At 49.4% G+C, this 21,197-nt stretch overlaps 1 protein-coding gene across 1 annotated transcript; it reads left to right on the top strand.

Moving 5' to 3' along the window:
* The first annotated feature begins 6,780 nt into the window (after positions 1–6,780).
* SEC14L3 (SEC14 like lipid binding 3) lies at positions 6,781–19,471 on the top strand. The gene is made up of 12 exons (XM_033233232.1): positions 6,781–6,906; positions 8,351–8,426; positions 8,678–8,721; positions 8,855–8,914; positions 10,219–10,407; positions 11,774–11,869; positions 12,452–12,512; positions 13,767–13,850; positions 16,506–16,612; positions 17,003–17,142; positions 17,218–17,387; positions 18,570–19,471. The coding sequence occupies exons 1-12, from the start codon at positions 6,853–6,855 to the stop codon at positions 18,689–18,691; spliced, it is 1,203 nt and encodes a 400-aa protein (XP_033089123.1). The 5' UTR covers positions 6,781–6,852; the 3' UTR covers positions 18,692–19,471.
* Positions 19,472–21,197: the final 1,726 nt, after the last annotated feature.

Here is a 21,197-nt window from a genome sequence, read left to right as displayed (position 1 = left end):
CTATCCTCCCCCGTCCTGTAACCATAGCAACCTATTCCTAAAATAAATAGCAAGGGTGTTGTATGAAAGAGGAAAGGGAAGCACCTATGAACTTGACCAGGAGCTGTGTTCCCAACTCAGAGGTCTTTAGAGGCTTCCCCAGAGAGTCTTGACTTCTTGGTAGCTATTAGTATTGTGTAGTACAGACAGCAGCAGCAGCAGTATCATCAACATCGTCATCATGATCATATTTAATTTTAACTTCTAAGAGAAGAAGGGAGATGAAACTAAGCAATAAAGCATCCATATCAAGGCCAGGTACGGTGGCTCATGCCTGTAATCCTAGCACTTTGGGAGGCCAAGGTAGGCAGATTGCTTGAGCTCAGGAGTTTGAGACCATCCTGGGCAACATGGTGACACCATGCACCATCACGCCCAGCTAATTTTTATAGTTTTAGTAGAGACGGGGTTTCGCCATGTTGGCCAGGCTGGTCTCAAACTCCTGGCCTCAAGTGATCCACCCACCTTGGCCTCCCAAAGTGCTAGGGTTATAGTCGTGAGCCACCACGCCCGGCCCTTTTTTTTTTTTGAGACAGAATCTCCCTCTGTTGTCCAGGCTGGAGTACAGTGGTGTGATGCTCACTACAACCTCTACTTCCCAGGTTCAAGTGACTCTCCCGCCTCAGCTTTCTGAGTAGCTGGGACTACAGGCACATGCCACCACGCCCAGCTAATTTTTGTAATTTTAGTAGAGACGGAGTTTCACCATTTCACTACGTTGGCCAGGATGGTCTCGAAACCCCGATTTCAGGTGATCCGCCTGCCTCAGCCTCCCAAAGTGCTGGGATTACAGGATTACAGGCATAAACCACTGCACCTGGCTGAGTGAGTGAATTTTTGTGTGGCTGGGTGCATTTTGGCCTCTTCTCTTGCCCCATTCCTGGTGCTTTTTTTTTTTTTTTTTTTTTTTTTGAGACATGTCTCCGTCACCCAGGCTGGAGTGCGACGGTATAATCTCAGCTCACCTCCTGCGTTCAAGCGATTCTCATGCCTCGGCCTCCTGAGTAGCTGGGACTACAGGCACCCACCACCACGCCCGGTGAATTTTTTCATTTTTTTGTAGAGATGGCGGGGCGGGGGGGGTGGTCTCACCATGTTGGCCAGGCTGGTCTTGAACTCCTGACCTCAAATGATCCACCTGCCTTGGCCTCTCAAAGTGCTGAGATTACAAGCATGAGCCACCACACCTGGCCCCTGGTGCCTTTTCGCTGGGCTGGAATAGCTGAATTAACCCATTTTACCTTCTTCCTGCCTTGTGCCTGGGACTCAGCTGGCGTTCTTTGGTTTGTTTTCTCTAAGCTCTAGGCTTGTGCTATCCAACACAGTAACCACGTGTGGCTGTATAAATTTAAGTCAACTAAAATCACATCAAGTTAATTCATTCCTCCTGTGCTGGAACTGAACTGGCGTCTGCTCACCTGGCACAGTAAGTCCAGATATCCATTCTGATATTTTTGTAGCAATAGAAAGGAAAGTGTTTATTTGCAGGGCACCCAGCAAAGAGGACCAGGCAGCTAAGGCTTAAACCCTGACCTCCCCGATGGTTTGCAGGTAAGGATTTTTAAAGGCAGGTGTAAATTTCAGGAAAACAGAAGTTATAGGTAAAATCATTGTGTGGAGGTTACACACGGGTCTTGGCCTAAAACAGTGGGGTATCTTGCAGCTGGGCCTTACAGGTCATAGGTAGAGTCAACGTTTTCTGATTTGCAATTGGTTAAAGTAAAGAAGGTTTGTTTAAAAATTTGGGGTCAACAGAAAAGAATGTTAGCTTGGGCTGGTGGCTGTGACTCCCTCTAAACCCTTCAGGAAGAAATTTACAACAAAGAGTTCAGTCTTCACCCGATCCTTTTGGGGAGGGGTCCAGGTTTCTGAAAAACAACTCAGAAACATGCTAAGATGTTGTCTTTAGTTTCTATGGAGGAACCAAACATCTGATTCTGACTTCCTTGGCTATTGTTTTAGGCTATTATTACCTTCTTGGGTATCAAGTTGCTTATTTACTTCTTAGGGCTAGGTAGGGGCTTGGAATTTCCCTGGAAGGAACTCAAGGTTTTCCTTTATTTCCATGCTTGTGGGGAGCCCAGCAGGCCCCAAAGAGGGACCCCTGCTCCATCAAACTCAGTTGCACTAACCACACTTCAAGGGTTCACTCAGTCACCATACGTGGCTCGTGGCTACCGTTCTGACCACACAGAGGGCGCATTTCCATCTGTTGCACAGCACCGTTCTAGAGAATGCAACTGGCTTCTCAAGTCACAGCCTCGGCTGTGCTGGGATGACCCTTGTCTCCCTGGGCAAGGCGAGGGGAGACGGGGAAGGGCTGATGAGGTTCCAGCTGGGCCCTATTATCTGGGACCCTGCTTCTCCAGAGAGGAGAGGCCTGTTGGGCTGGTGGTCCCGGTTACTTGGGCTGGTGGCTGTGACTCCCTCTAAGCCCTTCAGGAAGAAATTTACAACAAAGAGTTCAGTCTTCAGCGGATCCTTTTGTGGAAGGGTCCAGGTTTCTGAAAAACGCCTTGGAAATATATGCTAAGATGTTGTCTTTATTTTCTATAAAGGAACCAGACATCTGACTCTAACTTCCTTGGCTATTGTTTTAGGCTACTATTACCTGAGCCTGGCTCAGCCTGGGTGGGCGGTGCCTCCTCTTGACCCCACTGGTTAGGGTGACAGGAATGACCCTCCCTTGCTGCACCCAGGGTCTTCTTCTACCCCAGGTGACCTTTTCCTCAGGCGGTGTTGAGGTGAGCATCTCTCTGTAGCTGTCTCTCACAGTCTTGTCTGTTACTGATTTTTTTAAAATAAAACGATAATAAAACTTGATACCTTCTATTTTTAAAAAGAATGAACTTGTGATATATGAATTATATCATGCTTAAATTTTTTTTTTAATTTATTAAAGGAGATGAAACTGCCCAAAGGTAAAAGATAGAAAGTGGACTGTCCCAGATGCTGCTGAGAGCATCACTGGGGTCTGGAGACGTGTGCCCCAATCCCTTTCCATCTCCCCATAACCCTTTTGTTTCTTTAAAGGATAAGGTTTCACTCTGTTGCGCAGGCTGGAGTGCAGTGACCCTATTAAGGCTCATTGCAACCTCAAACTCCTGGGCCTGAGGGATCCTCCTGCCTCAGCCTCCCAAGTAACTGGGACTACAGGTGTACACCATCATGCCCAGCTAATTTTTAAATTTTTTGAAGAGACAGGGTCTTACCGTGTTGCCAGGCTGATCTCAAACTCCTGGCCTCCAGCAATCCTCCCACATCAGCCTCCCAAAGCACTGGGATTATAGGTGTGAGCCTCAGCACCTGGCCTTCATCTCCCCTTTTTAGGCCACCCACTTCACATCTGTGTGGTCTAAATGCCCCCCACTCATCTCCTTCCAGTGATGCCTGCCCTATGTCGAGGCTCCTGTACCCCCAGAAGGGGCCCCTTTAGACCTACCCAACTGCTTCTGGCAAGGTCCATCCTGCAGGGGGAGGTGATCAGGAATGTGCCAGGGATGGACTGGAAGAGGCAGCTCTTTCAGATTTCCTGGTAACTGGCTGGAAGGAGAGGTTCCACGGTTAGGGGTGCAAGCAACTCTATCTACCCACCTGCGGTTGTTTACGTTGTGGTTGTTGCCATGGTCCCCTGAGAGCTTTGTAAATGAGAAGCCAAACACACATGGGACCTTACCTGGAGACAGTGTGCTCTGGGGTTTGGGGGGCAGGCTGGGGGGGCTTTCCTTCCCCAAGACCTTTGTTTCAAGGCAGGCAAAATTAACCCTTCTGGCCCCAAGACACCTTGCAGCCTGAATCCAGGTTGAATCCAGGCAGATCCAGGCTTCCACACAATGACAATGTAGACCATTAATTGAGCACTTACTATATTCTGGGCACAATATTACGCCCTTCAGGGGAAAGCAGGGTGGGCTGTGTAATCCAGAGTCAGATAGGTTTGGGTTCAAGTTCTGGCTCCTCATTTACTGGCTGTGTGGCCTCAGAAAAGTTTCTTGACCTCTCTGAACTTCTCTTTGGCTGTAAAATGGGACTACCCATATCTGCTTCTGAATGATTGGATAGTGATATAAAGCTCCCAGCACAGAGGGAATGCCCACCAAAGGGAGACTATGAGCTATGTGCAAGCTGGGTCCTCATCTGTCTCGTTTGCTGTCATCTCCCCACCACCCCTCCACATGTTTCTCAGTTTCCCACCTCCACGCCTTTGCCCATGCCATCCCTTCCAGTTGGGATGCCCTTTATTTTGCTCTCCGTAAATCAAAATCCTTCCTTTCTTCAAGGTCTGGCTCAGATGCCAGCTGCATCACATATAGGTGACTTTTATCCTTGGGCTCTCTCCTTAACTAAGGTGGAAGCTTCTAGAGCCGAGACTATGGGATAGCTTAACAGCACAACAGCAGAGTGGTTAATTGCATGCATCTACCCCTGGATAAGTTACTTAACCTCTCTATACCTCAGTTTGCTTGTCTGTATAATGGGCCTAATAGTACCTACCTGATACCACAGGTATGTTCTGAGATGTAAATAAGGTAATGCGCTGGAGATGGAGTCTCACTCTGTACCCCAGGTTGGAGTGCAGTAGCATGATCTTGGCTCACTGCAACCTCCGCCTCCCAGGTTCAAGCCATTCTCCTGCCTCAGCCTCCTGAGTAACCGGGATTACAGGCACCCGCCATCACGCCCAGCTAATTTTTGTACTTTTAGTAGACAGGGTTTTGCCATGTTGGCTAGGCTGGTCTGGAACTCCTGACCTCAGGTGATCCACCTGCCTCAGCCTCCCAAAGTGCTGGGTTTACATGTGTGAGCCACCGCACCAGGCCAAAATAAAGTAATGCATGTAATGAGACCCCATCTCTACAAAAAACACAAGAAATTAGCAGGGCGTGGTAGAATGTACCTATAGTCCAGGCTACTCGGGGAGCTGAAGTGGGAGGACTGATTGAGCCTGGGAAGGTCGAAGCTGTAGTGAACCGAGATCATGCCACTGCACTCCAGCCTGGGCAACAGAGTGAGACCCCGTCTCAAAAATAAAATAAAGCAAAATAAAAGAAATATGGTCCACCTGTACCATCCAGTATGGTAGCCACTAGCCAGATTGAACAATTTAAAGCAAAATGTATCAAAATCCAGTTCAATTAAAACTTCAGTTCCACAGTCACGCTACCCATATTTCACATGTAACCAGTGGCTACCGGATATGCCTAACAGGACACCCCAGACAGAAAATGTCTACCGTCACAGAAAGTTCTATGGAGTGGCACTGTGGCTGATGAGGATTTGTGAACATAGCAAGGTGCTTGACAAATTTGTGGTCTGGGTCGGGAAAAGAGCTCAGTGTGAAGGCTTACAACTCCTGAGGAGACCCCCAACCCTCCCTCCTGGCTCTCCTTTGCAGTCTCTGATGCCCCCAGAAGTAACTAGCACACCTCACCTTATAGGGATTAGGGTGAGAAAGGAGACTGGTGAGAAATGGGCAGGATTAGTGACTCGGGAGAGGGCAGTGGAGGAACCCAATCTCTGTACATTACTGGCCTGGCAGGAAGTGGGTGTAGACAGCTGGGGCTTTGTGGAAATTGAGGCTGGAATGTGAAATGGGGTAGGGCTGGGGTGTGGAGAGTTACCTAACTGTTCCTGAGTACATGCCACGGGCTCCCCAGGCGGAGGGAAATGGCCAGCGTCAGCCCTGCCTTCTTCCGGATCCAACTCTATCAGCACCCCAGAGCAAGGAAGATGTCCCTGAGAAGGTGTCTGATACTGACCAACATCTACTAGCCTAAAGAGACCCTGGGTGAGCCCAGAATAGAGGCCCATTGTAGCTCAAGGGTAGGCACCCAGAATGCCCCAGGAGTAGGGGACCTAGAAAAGTCCTAGGCAGAATGGTGTGGGCTAGCCCAGCTGCTGGGGCTGAGGCTAGCCCAGGGTGGTTTCAACCCATGCAGACCCCTTCAAGGTGGAGATGTGGCCATGCAGCCATATGGCCATGCTGCAGTCTCAAGCTGATGGTTTCTTCAGAGGGAGTCATGGATAACAGGGTCTCTCCCTTCCTGGAGCTGAAGCTTACCGCTCCCAGGGGTACCAGGAGAGCTGAAGGGGAGTATCCCTTAGATGCAAACAACCCTTGACAGTCCCTATGTCTCATTAGATCTTCCCTCCAACCACAGAAGGAGGGCAGGGCAAGCATTAACAGCCCCATTTTATAAATGAAGCAAGTGACATTCAAAAGATGCCATCTGTCCTCTTGACTGTGGACATTTGTTACAAAAGAAGGACCAGGGCCTCCCACCCCCAACAAAGTGAATGAACTGTTTACTACACCAGCCAAGCCTCAGAATCCTACCCTGTCAGAGCTGGGTAGAGGGGGGTGATCTCTGCAGAATCCTAAGTGTGTGAAGACTGGGTCTCAGGGAGAAAGGGTACCCACAAGGCGTGGTCCTCATTTCCCTGAAACTCCCCCTTTTCCAGGGCAGTGGTCACTGGAGGCCTGGGAGGGTCAGCGGGTTCTACAGGCACTCACCCTGGGCTCCAAGGTCACGGGAGGCCAGCCTCCCTTCCTCCCAGCTGCCTCCTCCTGGCAGGGGACATTTGGCACATGCTCCATGCCCGCCTGCCCCCCCAGATCTGTCCCCAAGCCAAGCACGGGACCTCACTTAATCCCAATTATGTAATGTGCAATTTAAACAGCTGGCCAATGAGGAGGCACTTGGAGACACGCCCAGGAGTGGGAGCAAAAGGACCCAGCTGGGTCAGGGCTGACAAACTAGGCTTGGCCTCTTGCCTGTAGTGGCCACCACTCCTCAAGCCTCAGCCAGCACCATGAGTGGCCGAGTCGGAGACCTGAGCCCCAAACAGGCAGAGACCCTGGCCAAGGTGAGAGCCCCTCCCCCTGGAGTTCCGGAAGACCAGGGGAAAGGGGCTGGGGGGTGGAAAGGAGTGGCTGGAACCCTGCCCCACTCAGTTGATTCAGCATGTCCTTGACATTGTCTCTTTGGTGTTACCTCCCAAAGGGTCAAGCCCCACAGTGCCCAGTGACATCAACCCTGTCCAGGGCGGGGGTTGAGGGACTAGCACCACTTCCAGGCAATAGCGTGGGTGGTGCCCACCCAAGGTCGAGCCTGACTTCTTCTCATCCAGGAACCAGAACCAGAGAGGTTTACCTGGCAGCCAGGCACCCCACTTCCTCTCTCCCAGGCACCATAGGTAGGACTTGAAAGATGCTGCTGGTCTGCCCTTTAACCCCTTTCTCCTTGGGATCCTGAAAGATGACCAAACTGTAAAAGCCCGAGACAGAGCAGAAAGTGTTGTCATTCAAAGAGCTAAAGAAGGAAGAGGACATATAGTTACTAACCATGTTTTAATAGAAGATGGGATGAAAAAAAGCAGATGTTTTGAGGGCTAACACATGGAGGGAACTAAGAGTGCATCCAAACTCCAATCTACGTATTCACTCACCCAATTATTTATCCTTTCTTCTTCTTCTTCTTCTTCTTCTTCTTCTTCTTCTTCTTCTTCTTCTTCTTCTTCTTCTTCTTCTTCTTCTTCTTCTTCTTCTTCTTCTTCCTCTTCTTTCTTCTTCTTCCTCTTCCTCTTCTCCTTCTCCTTCTCCTTCTTCTTCTTCTTTTTGAGATAGAGTCTTGCTCTGTCATCTAGGCTGGAGGGCTATGGAGCGATCTCAGCTCACTGCAGCCTCCATCTCCCAGGTTCAACCAATTCTGCCTCGGCCCCCTGGGTAGCTGGGATTACAGACGTGCGCCACCACACCCAGCTAATTTTTTTATTTTTAGTAGAGATGTGTTTTCACCATGTTGGCCAGGCTGGTCTCAAACTCCTGACCTCAGGTGATCCACCAACCTCAGCCTCCCAAAGCGCTGGGATTACAGGCATGAGCCACCACACCTGGCCTGTTTATCCTTTCTTTCATTCACACATCCATCTTCCTACCCACCCATCCACCTATCCATCTTTCCTTCTCTCCATCACCCACCCATCTCTCCTCTGCCCATTCACTGACTTATCCACCCACCCACTCATCCATCTATCCATCCATCCATCCATTCATTTCTTCTTCCTCTTTTCATCTACCTACCCACTCACCCATCTGTTCTTTCTAACCATTTATTAATCCATCTATCCTCCCATTCATCCACCTATCCAGTGATCCATCTCTCCTTCTATTCAACCATTAATCCATCCTTTTATCAATGTGGGCCATTTTGCATGTGGGAGGAAAGGAGAGGTTATGAAAACAGTCTTTGAGTCTGGAGGCCAAGGCTCAACGTGAGAGAGCCACTTTAACTAGCATTTCTCTTGCCAGTTTAGAGAAAATGTCCAGGATGTGCTTCCCGCCCTGCCCAACACTGATGATTATTTTCTTCTACGCTGGCTCCGAGGTGAGGGCAGAGATGGGAGAGGTTGGGATCAGGGGGCATCAAGAGGGGCCTGGTCTCAACTGATCCAGAGTGTCTCATGGCTCTCAGGGGCCATCCACACAATCTTGCTTCACATGTTCAGGTCCACAGGAGGGAAGGGGGTAGGGGAGCGAGGTCTTACCCTAGCCCCCAGCGTCCTCCATAGCTCCCACTGGCCAGGAGCAAGACAAGGCATCTTTCCTGTCTCACACCTTCCTTCTGTTTTCCCACAGCTCGGAATTTTGACTTGCAGAAGTCGGAGGCTATGCTCCGCAAGGTGAGACCCATCCACTCTGGAAATTTATGGAGGGGTTTTGTCGGGGGCAATCCATGTCTCAAGCCCCTCCTTCCATCCCCGCTCTCAGGGCGCTGGGAGCCCAGTGGGGTCTTACCACTCATTTCCCTTTCAGTACATGGAGTTCCGGAAGACCATGGATATTGATCATATCCTTGATTGGCAGCCCCCAGAGGTGAGCCAACACCGCCAAACACCTCAGTCTTTCATGGACATACCGCTTAAGGTCACTGGGGACCATGAATGAGGGACAGCAAGGCTGAGAGGCATGTGGAACCCGCAGGCCCACAGTCTCCTTTCCTATAGTAATAATGCGTGTTTCCTGGGGGCTTGCGAGGTCCAGGCCTAGGTTAAGATGTTAGCAGCATGAGCTTCTTTAATCGTCACAATGATGGATACTATTGTCCCCATTTTATGGATGAGGACACTGAAGGCCGGCAAAAATTAGGTAACTTGCCCACAGTCCCATAGCCCAACGCAGGGCTGGGATTTATGCTCAGGCCTGTTTGGCCCCCCAAACCCAGGCTCTTAACCACCACGGTTAGCCTGTGCTTCTGCGCCCCTGCCCCCTAGGGCATTGCCTAAAGCATCCTGTCTGGGTGGGAAAGAAGTTGAGCCCATCAAGGCACTGATGAGAATGGTGCCACCACTGGCATCTTAGTAAAGTAATGGCCACATCTTCACTTGTAGGGCATGTACCTTGAGCTGGGCAGTCTGCTTTGCCTACATTATCTCAGGGACTTTCCCCAGCAGTCCCAAGAGTGAGGGATTATCCAAACCATTTTACAAAAGAGGAGGTAGAATGGAGCTCAGAAAGGTGGTGTCACTTGCTCAAGGACACACAGTAGAGAAACAGCAGTATCTGCTTTTTATTTTTTTTATGGATGGGGTCTCAGTCTGTTGCCAAGGCTGGTGTGCAGTGGCATGATCATGGCTCACGGCAACCTTGAACTCCTGGGCTCAAGTGATTCTCAAGTCTACAGATGTGTATTACCGTGGCTGGCTAATGTATTTTATTTTTGTAGAGACAGGGTCTCCCTCCGTTGCCCAAGCTGGTCTCAAACTCCTGGCCTCAGGAGATCCCATCTGCCTCAACCTCCTGAGTAGCTGGGATTACAGGAATGAGCCTCCATGCCCAGCCAGTGTCTGTTTTTGAGTCAGCTCTGTTAACCTTCAGAATCTGTGTTCTCCGTCACTAAACCCAACTCTTCTCCACAGAAAGGGACATGGGAGACATCAGGGGCAGATCTTAGAAGCCCCGGGGCCTGCTGAGACCTGGCTTTGCCATTTACCCTCTGTGGGCAAGGCCCTGCCCTGCAGGACCTCAGCTTTCTCACCTGAGACAATAGCACTACTTTCCAGGGAGGGACAGTGCTTTATATCATGGTGTGTGTAGGCTTGGGCCACCCAGGTCAGCCTGGTCTGTGGGTCTCAAGGGAGGTGTGTAATGCCAAGTTCTGTGCATCTTTTCATGCCCAGGTGATCCAGAAGTACATGCCTGGGGGCCTGTGTGGCTATGACCGTGATGGCTGCCCCGTGTGGTATGACATCATTGGGCCACTTGATCCCAAGGGGCTGCTCTTCTCAGTCACCAAGCAGGACCTGCTCAAGACCAAGATGAGGGACTGTGAGCGCATCCTGCATGAGTGTGACCTGCAGACGGAGAGGGTGAGGCCCAGGCCAGGTGGGGCGGATGGCTGGGGGCAGGTGAGGCTGCCGGGGGGATTGGTCTCAGAAACATACCTGTGTTCTCTACAACCGCAGTCAGAGGGCTCTGGGGTCAAATACCAGCTCTGTTGCTTACCAGCTGTGTGGCCTTGAAAAGTCACAGTCACAGAAGGACAGTTTCTTGAAGGATACTTTTGCTGGGAATAGAACTCTTTTTTTTGTTGTTGTTGAGACAGTCTTGCTCTGTCGCCCAGGCTGGAGTGCATTGGTGTGATCTTGGCTCACTGAAACCTCTGCCTCCCAGGTTCAAGCAATTTTCCTGCCTCAGCCTCCTGTGTAGCTGGGGATTACAGGCACACACCACCATACCTGGCTAATTTTTGTATTTTTAATAGAGACAGGGTTTCACCATATTGGCCAGGATGGTCTCAACCTCCTGACCTTGTGATCTACCCGCCTCAGCCTCCCAAAGTGCTAGAATGACAGGCGTGAGCCACTGCACTGGGCCTGGAATAGAATTCTTGGTTGATGGGGTTTTTTTGTTTTGTTTTGTTTTATTTTGTTTTTTCAGTGTTTTGAATATGTCATTTCACCTGTCTGAGCCTCAGCTCCTTCACCTATAAAACAGGGATATTAATACATAATGGTTGCAAAAGCGAAATGAGATAATGCAAGTATGCAGTTTAGCACACAGGGCCTAACACATGTTTCTCAACAATGGCAGCTATTGCCGCCATTCCCTCTGAGCCTTTCTTTGCCCTTGCCATTCCTTCTGTCTGAACAACCCTGGTTTCCACCACACACACCTACCTCCCACAACTTCCCCTGACTTTCTCCTATCTGTCCTTTAGTTCTGAAACGTAGATGTCACCTTCTCTGAGTCCCCCACCTGGGTTAAATAACCATTCTGTATCCCTGCAGCCCTTGTGCTGACCTATCGCAGCACTTATCACAGGATCCAAATGACCTGGTTGCTTGTCATCTCCCCAGCCAGCCAGTGAACTTTTTGAGGACAAGAACTGTGGGTTATTAGGTATTATTCATTACACTTTCAGTGTCCGGCACACACAAAAAAGTGCTTGATAAATATCAGTTGGAAAAATGGAGGATGACTAAATTAATGACAATAGGAATGGATGGATGGGTCAAGTAATTAATGGGTAAACTGATATATAAGGGGGTGTGTGGGTGGGTGGGTGGATGGATGGATGGATGAGTGGGGAAATGCATTCATTGGTTTGTCCACTTGTTCCTCTGAGGACAGAGTCGGGGCTAGAAGAAGCCCCAAGGGGTCATGTACTTGGGTTACCATCTCCCAAGCCTACACCCTGAACCCCAGAACTACTTCTTGCTCTCATCCTTGCAGCTGGGGAAGAAGATTGAGACCATCGTGATGATATTTGACTGTGAGGGCCTGGGACTGAAACACTTCTGGAAACCTCTGGTAGAAGTGTACCAGGAGGTGAGGAGAAGGCCCAGGGCCACCCACCACTTGCTTTGATGACCAGCTTGGCCTGCCATGACCCAGCTGCTCACCGAGAGCCAAGGTTTAGTTTAAAAAATGTCCTGGCCTCCCTCACTGTGACTCAAACCCCAAAAGTCCTTAATATGTTTCCTAGAAGATCCCACAGAATGGGTTTCAGGGACAACACTGTGCTGAGACCACACGTGCCAGCTTCCACCAAACCCTCTCCATGCTTGTTTCCTCACCTACAAAATGGGGATAGCAGTGTAGAGATACTTCAGCAAGTTGTTATGTAAAGTGTATATACACTGCTTGGCAAATAGTGAACATTTAATAAATAGTAGTCATTATACTGCAATTATTATAATATTTACTAAAAACGATTATTATGTAATTATTATTAGAGTATGGTTATGATAGTTGGAGGTGAGAAGGTTCCCTTCAGAGGCCAGTGGAGGTGATGGCATGAAGGAAAACCCTCCAGAGCCATCTGAAACCTCCCAACAGGAGATTGCAAAGGAGATGGAGGTAGGAGAAGACGCGATGTGCTCTCTGAAGGGATCTCTCTTGCTTCCACAGTTCTTTGGCCTCCTTGAAGAGAATTACCCAGAGACCCTGAAGTTCATGCTCATTGTGAAAGGTGTGTGACAAATGACTTCACTTGTGCCTCTGTTTCCTCCTCTGTACGCTGAGGATGATAACACTGTCTTTGTCCCAGGATTGTTGAGAGGCAGGTTGGTTTCTTGGCTGTATGCAGATCGCTTAGAATGCCTGGTATAGAGTAAGTTCTCAATAAATGGTAAGTTCTAGGGTTGGTCTTACTGCAAGAGAAGGCAACTCCAGTCCCAGCTCTCCCAGGGATCCTCCCTTATTTCTCCTATCCATGATGATCTCTCCCTCCCCAGACTGCCTCTGGCCCTGGCAACTGGTGCCGCCTTTCCGTTTGCTGCCTTTTAGGGATCTCCAGCTGTTTTATTTGTGCTCATCCTGCTTTACTGGCTGAGTTTTCTGCTCCTTGAAGGCAGGGGCTGTGATCTTCCACTTTTGTTGTAGCCCTCACAGGCCTGGGTCCATGGTGGATGCTGCATAGGTATTTGGGTGATTGTTGTTTGGGTTGGTGGGTAGATGAAAGGATGGATGGATGTTTGGTGATTGGCTGGTTGCTTGATCCGTTGGTTGCTTGATTGGTTGTTCAGTTGACTGGCCAGTTGGTTGCTTGGCTAGTTGACTGACTGGTGGTTGGTTGGAGAATTGGCTGGCTGCTTGGTTGGCTAGTTCTTAGCTTGGTTGACTGATTGAGTGGCTGGTTGGCATTTTGGTTGGTAGGTCGTTTTGATGGCTGGTTGGCAGGTTGGTTCGCTGGTTGCCTGGTTTGTTGTTTGGCTGAATCTTAGATGGTTATTTGGATGGTGGCTGACTGGTTATTTGGATAGTCGGCTGTCTAGTTATTTGGATGACTGGTTAGCTGGTTATTTGGATGGTTGGCTGACTGGTTATTTGGATGACTGGCTGGCTAGAGAACACAGTTAGTTGAGTGGTTATCTGGCTGTTCCATCGGCTGATTGCTTTGCTGTTTGGTTGATTTGTTAGGTGGCTGATTATGTGGTAGGTTGGCTTCTTTATTGGTTGACTGAATAGGTGGCTGATTAGCAGTTTGAATGTTTGGCTGGTTTGTTGACTGAATGGGTGGTTGATTATTGCATGGTGTGATTGGTTAGTTGGCTGTTTGTTGGCTGGTTGACTGGTTGGTTGGATGGTTCACTCGGTGCAGGACAGATACTGGAACTGACCAGGGTTAGTCACGACTCCTCTGTATCATTGGCTATAACCGTTATGGAGGGAGTTGCTCAATGTAATTCTTTTCTTCCCATTATCCTTACTTCTATATCTCCAGCTACCAAACTGTTCCCTGTGGGCTACAACCTCATGAAGCCGTTCCTTAGTGAGGACACTCGCAGGAAAATTATTGTGTTGGGAAGTAAGTAACACAACTCAATTTCAGCTCAATTTCCTGACCTCTCTACATGACCTTTGGAGTGAGGTTGTCCCATTACCCCATCTAGAACTCCACACATTAGGTTGAGTGCAGTGGCTAACATCTATAATCCCAGCACTTTGGGAGACTGAGATGGGAGGATTGCTTGAGATCAGGAGGTTGAGACCAGCCACAGCAACATAGCAAGACCCCATCTCTACAAAAAATTTAAAAATTTGTTGGGTGTGGTGGTGCGCACCTGTAATTCCAGCTACTCGGGAGGCTGAGGTGGGAGGATCACTTGAGCCCAGGAGTTTGAAGCTGCAGTGAGTCGTGTTCACACCACTGCACTCCAGCCTGGGCAACAGAGTGAGATCCTATCTCAAAACAACAGACTCTACACATCACCTAGTCAGAGGCTCCTTCTTCACAACAGTGAAGTGGGTTTTACCCTAAAGAGTCTGCTACCTTTGCTCTTTTCCCTGCCATACCCCTTTGGTGGACAAGGCCTCCACACCTACCACCTCATTGGTTTCAGTTTGGTTGCTAGTCAATTTCTGGTATATAAGTCTCGGTTTCTTCTCAACATTTATAAGCTTAGTGCTTCTAAAGGCAACCTCGGCTGAAGAGGATGAGGCAGATGAGCAGAAAGAGTAGTCACAATTCAGAGAAAGGAGGTCCAACAAGAAAGGACTGGATAAATAAATAATGGTGCATGCATTTGATGAATTCTGGAGCAATCATGAAAAATAATGCTATGTGTAAATATTTAATGCCATGGAAATGTCATTAAGTTTTTAAAAGTAGATTATAAACTTATCTTCATAAGCATAAACTAAAATAAGATTAAACTAAAAATATCTTATTTTTATGAAAACAAATATATGTACAATAAATATTTATTTCTAGAAGAGAAAACAACAAAATATTTATTTATTGATAGTGAGAAATCATGTGGTTTTTAATTTTATTACCTGTATTGTCTATGATTTCTAAACTGTATAATAATATGTATTAATTTTATAAATAGGAAAATAGCTGTGTTTACAAGTGAGAGAGCTGTGTTTACAAGGCTGAGAGAAAGAGAGAAAAGGGAAATAGTTCTTAAACCCAACCAACAACCCTGGCTTGGAGGAAAACTTCTCCCAAGCAGGATAGTCAGATCACAGAATTAGGAGAACTGAAGATCCAGGGGTGAGGAGGAACTTATAAATCCTTACTTTCTCTTTCCCCCTGGTACCTGAGCCTCTGCCTCTACCCAATTCCACTGGGATGGGGAACTTGATAGACTATGAGGGCCTGGTTTGAAGGATCCAGGCTCATGTCTTCTAAGCCTTCCAAAGCCTAGAGCAGTGTGGCTTACCAGCACAGTCCAGGCCTTAAGTCCACAGCCTCTGCCCCATGCAACTCTGCTCATTTGGCCCTGGTGTGTGGGACATTGTGGTCTTCCCCTTAATCCCACTGTAGAGAAGGAATCTCCCATGGCTAAAGTGAGGCGGTTGGGGGACTGGGTAGCCGGGATTAGCCACAAGGCTGGGGCATGGTAACAGCCAAGACCCAGAACTCTTAGAGCTTTGCATAGGGTATGAAGAACAGTAATAAACATGGTCATGGTGATTAGGCAGAGCGAGGTGGGGAGGGTCCCTCCAAAGGCCCAAGGCTGTCCATGCCCCACTGGGAGGTGTGACTTGGGTACGCCACTTACTCACAGAGCGATCCCATAAGGCTGTTGACGTCATTGAGCTCTAAAGTCTCCTTGAGGCAATTAGATAACTCTTAGCTTCACTGCTCATGACTGGAAGATCTTCAAGAATGTGCTGTTGGCTGAGCGTGGTGGCTCATGCCTGTAATCCCAGCACTTTGGGAGGCCGAGGTGGGTGGATCACAAGGTCAGGAGTTCAAGACCAGCCTGGCCAAGATGGTGAAACCCCGTCTCTACTAAAAATATAAAAATTAGTCAGGCGTGGTAGTGGACACCTGTAATCCCAGCTACTCAGGAAGCTGAGGTAGAGAATTGCTTCAACCTGTGACGCGGAGGTTGCAGTGAGCTGAGATCGCACTACTGCCTTCCAGCCTGGGTGACAGAGGAAGACTCTGTCTCAAAAAAAAAAAAAAAAAAAAAAATGCTGTAGCCTGGGCATGATGGCTCACAACTGTAATCCCAACACGTTGGAAGGCCCAGGTGAGACAATCATTTGAGGCCAGGAGTTTGAGACTAGCCTGGGCAACATGGTGAAACCCTATCTCTATAAAAAAAAAACAAGCAAAACAAAAATTAGCCAGGCATGGTGGCACATGCCTGTAGTCCCAGCTACTCGCGAGGCTGAGGTAGGAGGATCACTTGAGCCCAGGAGGTCAAGGTTGCAGTGAGCCATGATCATGCCACTGCACTCCAGCCTGGACAACAGCGTGAGACACTGTCTCAAAGAGAAATAGAAAGTGCTGATTCATCTATCAAGGTGGGAAACACATTTCCACAGCAATGCAGTGCTGAGAAAGACACTTCCGATAGCCCCAGGCCTAGGACACTGGGGAATTGGCCCTGGCAGCCTACCTCCTATAGGGCTTCTCCCCCAGTTCAGGTCATCCTGCTGGGTGTGGGAGGCCAATTGGTCCCCTCCATGCTTGCTAACCTCCCTTGCATCCCACTGCTCCCAGATAACTGGAAGGAAGGTTTGCTGAAACTCATCAGTCCTGAGGAACTGCCTGCCCAGTTTGGGGGCACCCTGACTGACCCAGATGGAAACCCCAAATGTTTAACCAAGGTACAAAGAGCCCTTCCTGGGACAAGAGAGGTTCAAGAATTAAGTTGGGTTCCCTTTCCACCCAGTCATTCATCCACAATTACCTATAGAGAGACCCCAAGAACTGGGTGTTAAGCTAGTCAATACAACCCTTGCCCTTCCAGAGCTCTCAGCAGCTATAAAGGCAAACAAGAAATGGGAGAATTTTAACCCAGAGGGATGAGCTGGAAGGGGAAGCTCCCAGCAGAAGCACTGACCCAGCTTGGATGGTCAAAGAAGACTTGAGGAAGGGGGAGAGTGGAGCTAGGATGAAGAGGATACTTCCAGGAGGTGGTGAAAGTGTCTCAGGCAGGAGAAATGTGAACAACGGCCAGGAGAGGGGAGTAAGCCCATCTCATCCCATATCCGCAGATCAACTATGGCGGGGAGATCCCCAAGTCCATGTACGTGCGGGACCAGGTGAAGACTCAGTACGAGCACTCGGTGCAAATCAACCGCGGCTCGTCACACCAAGTGGAATACGAGATCCTGTTTCCAGGCTGCGTCCTCAGGTAGGGACAGGCCCTAACCCCTCAGAGACCCATCAGGCTGGGCAGCAACCTGTCTCCTCCTCCTCCCCCTGACAGGTGGCAGTTCTCATCTGATGGTGCGGACATCGGCTTCGGGGTTTTCCTGAAGACCAAGATGGGGGAGCGACAGCGGGCAGGGGAGATGACAGAGGTTCTACCCAGCCAGCGCTACAACGCCCACATGGTGCCCGAGGACGGGAGCCTCACCTGCTCAGAGGCTGGCATCTGTAAGTCTGCCCCAGCTGAGACCTGGCTCTGAAAGGCTAGAGCTACCTGTCCCATGCTTTAGAGAAGAAAACAGAGGGGCAGTAACACCCCTCCCCCATTCAGGGACACACAGCCTAGGTTAGCACCATTCATTTATACAGTCGCTCACTCAGTCCATATTCATGAGCACCTACTGTGCACCAGGAGCCAGAGATGCACAGGTCCTGCAGGGATTGGGGGCACCTGGACTGCAGAATAGAGACAACAAGTGATAGAGTAGTTTTCCACATGAGGAAACCGAGGCTCTGAAAAATAAATCAACTTGTGCAGAGCCACAAAGCTGTGTGGTTCCAGGGTCCCGCCCCAGCCTCCAGGTAGCTGCATAGTCCTGGGCAAAAGTCTGACCAATCTGGAAACGACTCTTGGTTTGCTCACCTGTGAGCCAGGAGCTACAATGCCTGCTTTTTCTTTTTCTTTCTTTCTTTCTTTCTTTTTTTTTTTTTGAGACAGAGTTTCACTCTTGTTGCCCAGGTTGGAGTGCAATGGTGTAAGCAATGGTGCAATCTCAGCTCACCGCAATCCCTGCCTCCCAGGTTCAAGCGATTCTCCTGCCTCAGCCTCCCGAGTAGCTGAGATTACAGGCATGCGCCACCACACTTAATTTTGTACTTTTAGTAGAGATGGGGTTTCTCCACACTGGTCAGGCTGCTCTCGAACTCCTGACCTCAAGTGATCCACCCACCTCTGCCTCCCAAAGTGCTGGGATTATAGGCATGAGCCACTGTGCCCAGCCAACAACTGCTTTTTGGGGTGGTTGTGAGGAAACAAACAGTGTCCAGCAGGCCTGCTCCAGAACCCCACTTCATCCAAGGGGGCTAGGAGGTCTCTGATGAACCCAAACATGTGCCTTCACAGCCCTGTCATGTGTGTCTTCAGGTATGAGACAATGGGATGTAATGACCATTGCTCTCCATGCCAGTAAAGCCAGGCCTGGGCACATGCCAAGAGGAGGTTGGTGTCTGTTTACAGGACCTGCTTGGGGTGGCAGTTCCCATGGGGAAGGGAAGAAGCATGGTGGGAGCTTGGCCCAGCTTGGCAAAGAAAGCCAGTGGGAATACAAGCCTGTCCTCCTCCCTGGCCGGGGGTGGAACAAAGAGTGTGTAAAGCCAAGCCCAATGCCCATCTTTCCATCTGTCCCCCAGATGTCCTACGCTTCGACAACACCTATAGCTTTGTGCACGCCAAGAAGGTCAGCTTCACGGTGGAGGTCCTGCTCCCTGACGCGGGCATGCAGAAATATGATAAGGAGCTCACCCCTGTCTAGGTGGCTCCCTCTCTTCTCAGAGACCTCCTAACCTTCTGATTCCTCTCTATATCCCACACTCCCTCCCTCCCTGAAATTGATTGTTAGTCCTCCTGACTCTATGACGTTAGTGAGAACACAAAGAGATGCCTGGGGGAAAACTCATCTGCTGTGGTCAGATCAAGAAAAGTATGAGAGGCACAACCTTGGAGGGTACCAACGTTTCAGAAGAGGAAAAAACAAGGGTAAAGGCAAGAAGTGGGTGTCACTGAAACTCAATAAATTGCAAAATGAACCCCCTAGCCTTTGTCCTCACCTATCCTAAGGCAAGTGTGTATGCTTGAATTCCTTCCGTATGGCTGTGAGCAACTTGGGTTGGAGACGTATCTAAATCCTTTTTATTTCCGCTCACTATATATAGTAGATGCTCACTGTATATTTGTGGCATTGAATGGAGGACCACAAGGTAGGGTGCAGGCGACTCAACGGCTATACATGACTAGGAGAAGCTTATGTGGGGTGGATTTCAGCACCTTGGACAGGAGCAGAGGTGTGGTGGGGTTGGACTCTCTTCTGGAGACCCAGACAATTCAGTCTCCAGATTTCTGGCAGTGGCTGTCTTTTGAGGACCCCAGCCACAAAGGCCACATACCTCTGATAGGCGTTGCCTACATCAGGCTTTGTCTGACTTGCACACTCAGCTTCCCACCCCCACCCACTTCCCCTGTTTCACATAGCTTATGATTTAGAGACTTTCCTGGAAGCAAAGATAGTCACATCTGGCATAATCATAATAAAGAAAACAACAATGATCATTTGGTGAGTGCTCTCTGTGTACCAGAAACTGTGCCAAGAGCTTTGTGAGTCTAGCATGCTTTACTCTCATGCCATCCCCAAGGCACTTTATGGATAAGGAAACGGAGGCTCAGAGGGATGAAGCCACTCACTCAACATCTTACAGCTTGGGTGGCAGATCCAGGACCTGGGGGAGGGGGTGTTTGTTTGTTTATTCATTTGTTTGTTTGTTTTCTGAGACAGGGTCTCGCTCTGTCGCCCACCCAGGCTGGAGTGCAGTGGTACAATCATGGCTCACTGTAGTCTTGACCTCTTGGGCTCAAGCCATTCTCCCACCTCAGCCTCCTGAGTAGCTGGAACTACAGGTGGGCATCACCACACTTGGCTAATTTTTTGTATTTTTTGCAGAGATAGGGTTTCCCCATGTTGTCTCAAGCTCCAGACCTCAAGCAATTTGCTCCCCTCAGCCTCCCAAAGTGTTGGAGATAACAGGCCTTAGCCACCATGCCTGGCCTGTTTTTGTCTTTTTTACTTCAATGACATTGTCCTCAATTACCTCATAATAATGCCTCCTGCCTGTAATCCCAGCCCTTGGGGAGGCTGAGATGGGAGGATCGCTTGAGCCCAGGAGTTTTAGATGAGCCCGGGCAACATAGCAAGACCACGTCTCTATCAAAAAAAAAAAAAAAGTAACATAGTAAGAATACCACCTCCTAAGATTCCACTTTTACAAAGGCAGTAAAGAAGGCATGACTTATTTGTTCTAGACCTTCCAGTAGAAGTGTCCTGTGCCTGTCACCCTCTCCAGTCCCTGTTTGTGGGTAGAGGAGGTGATAGGCCATGCAGACCCACAATGCTTAAGCAGCTTGTCCAAGGAAACTCACAGCAGAGTGGGGCAGGGCTTGTGCTCCTCAGCCCAGCATCCTGTCCGCTGCTCACATGGCATCTGTGAAGCGCAATGCCCTGACACTCGCCATGACCCTGGGTGACTAGGGGAAAGGCCAGGACCCCGGAGTTTCCTTCCCAACTTTCTGCTGTGATTCAGGGACATGAAGAGGCTAGCTTGAGCCCCAACCCCTGATACAACTCTTGCCGGGGGAGCCAGATCACACCAGGGAATGGGGATGCATGGGAACCAAAGGCTGGTGCCATGAGAGGCTCCTTGGAAACAAATGAACGGAGGGCTGAGCTCATCCGTGGGCAGGCTATGAGGTCTGTTTCAGGCGAGTCAAGAAAATATTCAGCAGCTGCAAGCACTTTCCCACATGCACCTATGGGTGTAAAATCTGGTATCTGCTTTATAGATGGGAAACTGAGCTCCCAAAGGCACTGGCCTTGTACCTTCAGCCCCAAAGGTGTGGCAGAAATAGGACTGGAGCTGAGGCTGCCCCTCACCCCGTCACCTCTTCATCCCCACCACTCTTCTATAACAATTCGTCAGAACGGAACAAGACTGCCTTCTTCCTAAGCTGGCAGGGAAGGAGGAGGGAGGAGGAAGGGGAAAGGAAAAAGGAAGGAAGAGAAGAGAAAGTGAGGGTTGTCAGATTTAGAAAGGGGAAAGAAAAAAGCATGGCTGGGTGCAGTGGCTCGTGCCTATAATCCTAACACTTTAGGAGGCCAAGACAGGCGGATCACTTGACATCAGGAGTTCAAGACCAGCCTGGCCAACATGGTGAAACCCCGTCTCTACTAAAAATACAAAATTTAGCCTGGGGAGGTAGTGCACACCTGT

Source organism: Trachypithecus francoisi, unplaced genomic scaffold (genome assembly GCF_009764315.1).
Source record: "Trachypithecus francoisi isolate TF-2019V2 unplaced genomic scaffold, Tfra_2.0 Lachesis_group14, whole genome shotgun sequence".
NCBI classification, from domain to species: Eukaryota; Metazoa; Chordata; class Mammalia; order Primates; family Cercopithecidae; genus Trachypithecus; species Trachypithecus francoisi.
The sequence above is the reverse complement of the archived record's forward strand: the minus strand, read 5'-3'. Positions and strand labels throughout refer to the sequence as shown.

Coding starts and splice junctions, on each gene's coding strand:
- SEC14L3 (XM_033233232.1), top strand. CDS start 6,853: ATGAGTGGCCGAGTCGGAGACCTGAGCCCCAAACAGGCAGAGACCCTG. Junction 8,722..8,854: donor CGGAGGCTATGCTCCGCAAG/GTGAGACCCATC, acceptor TTTCCCTTTCAG/TACATGGAGTTCCGGAAGAC. Junction 13,851..16,505: donor GAAAATTATTGTGTTGGGAA/GTAAGTAACACA, acceptor CACTGCTCCCAG/ATAACTGGAAGGAAGGTTTG.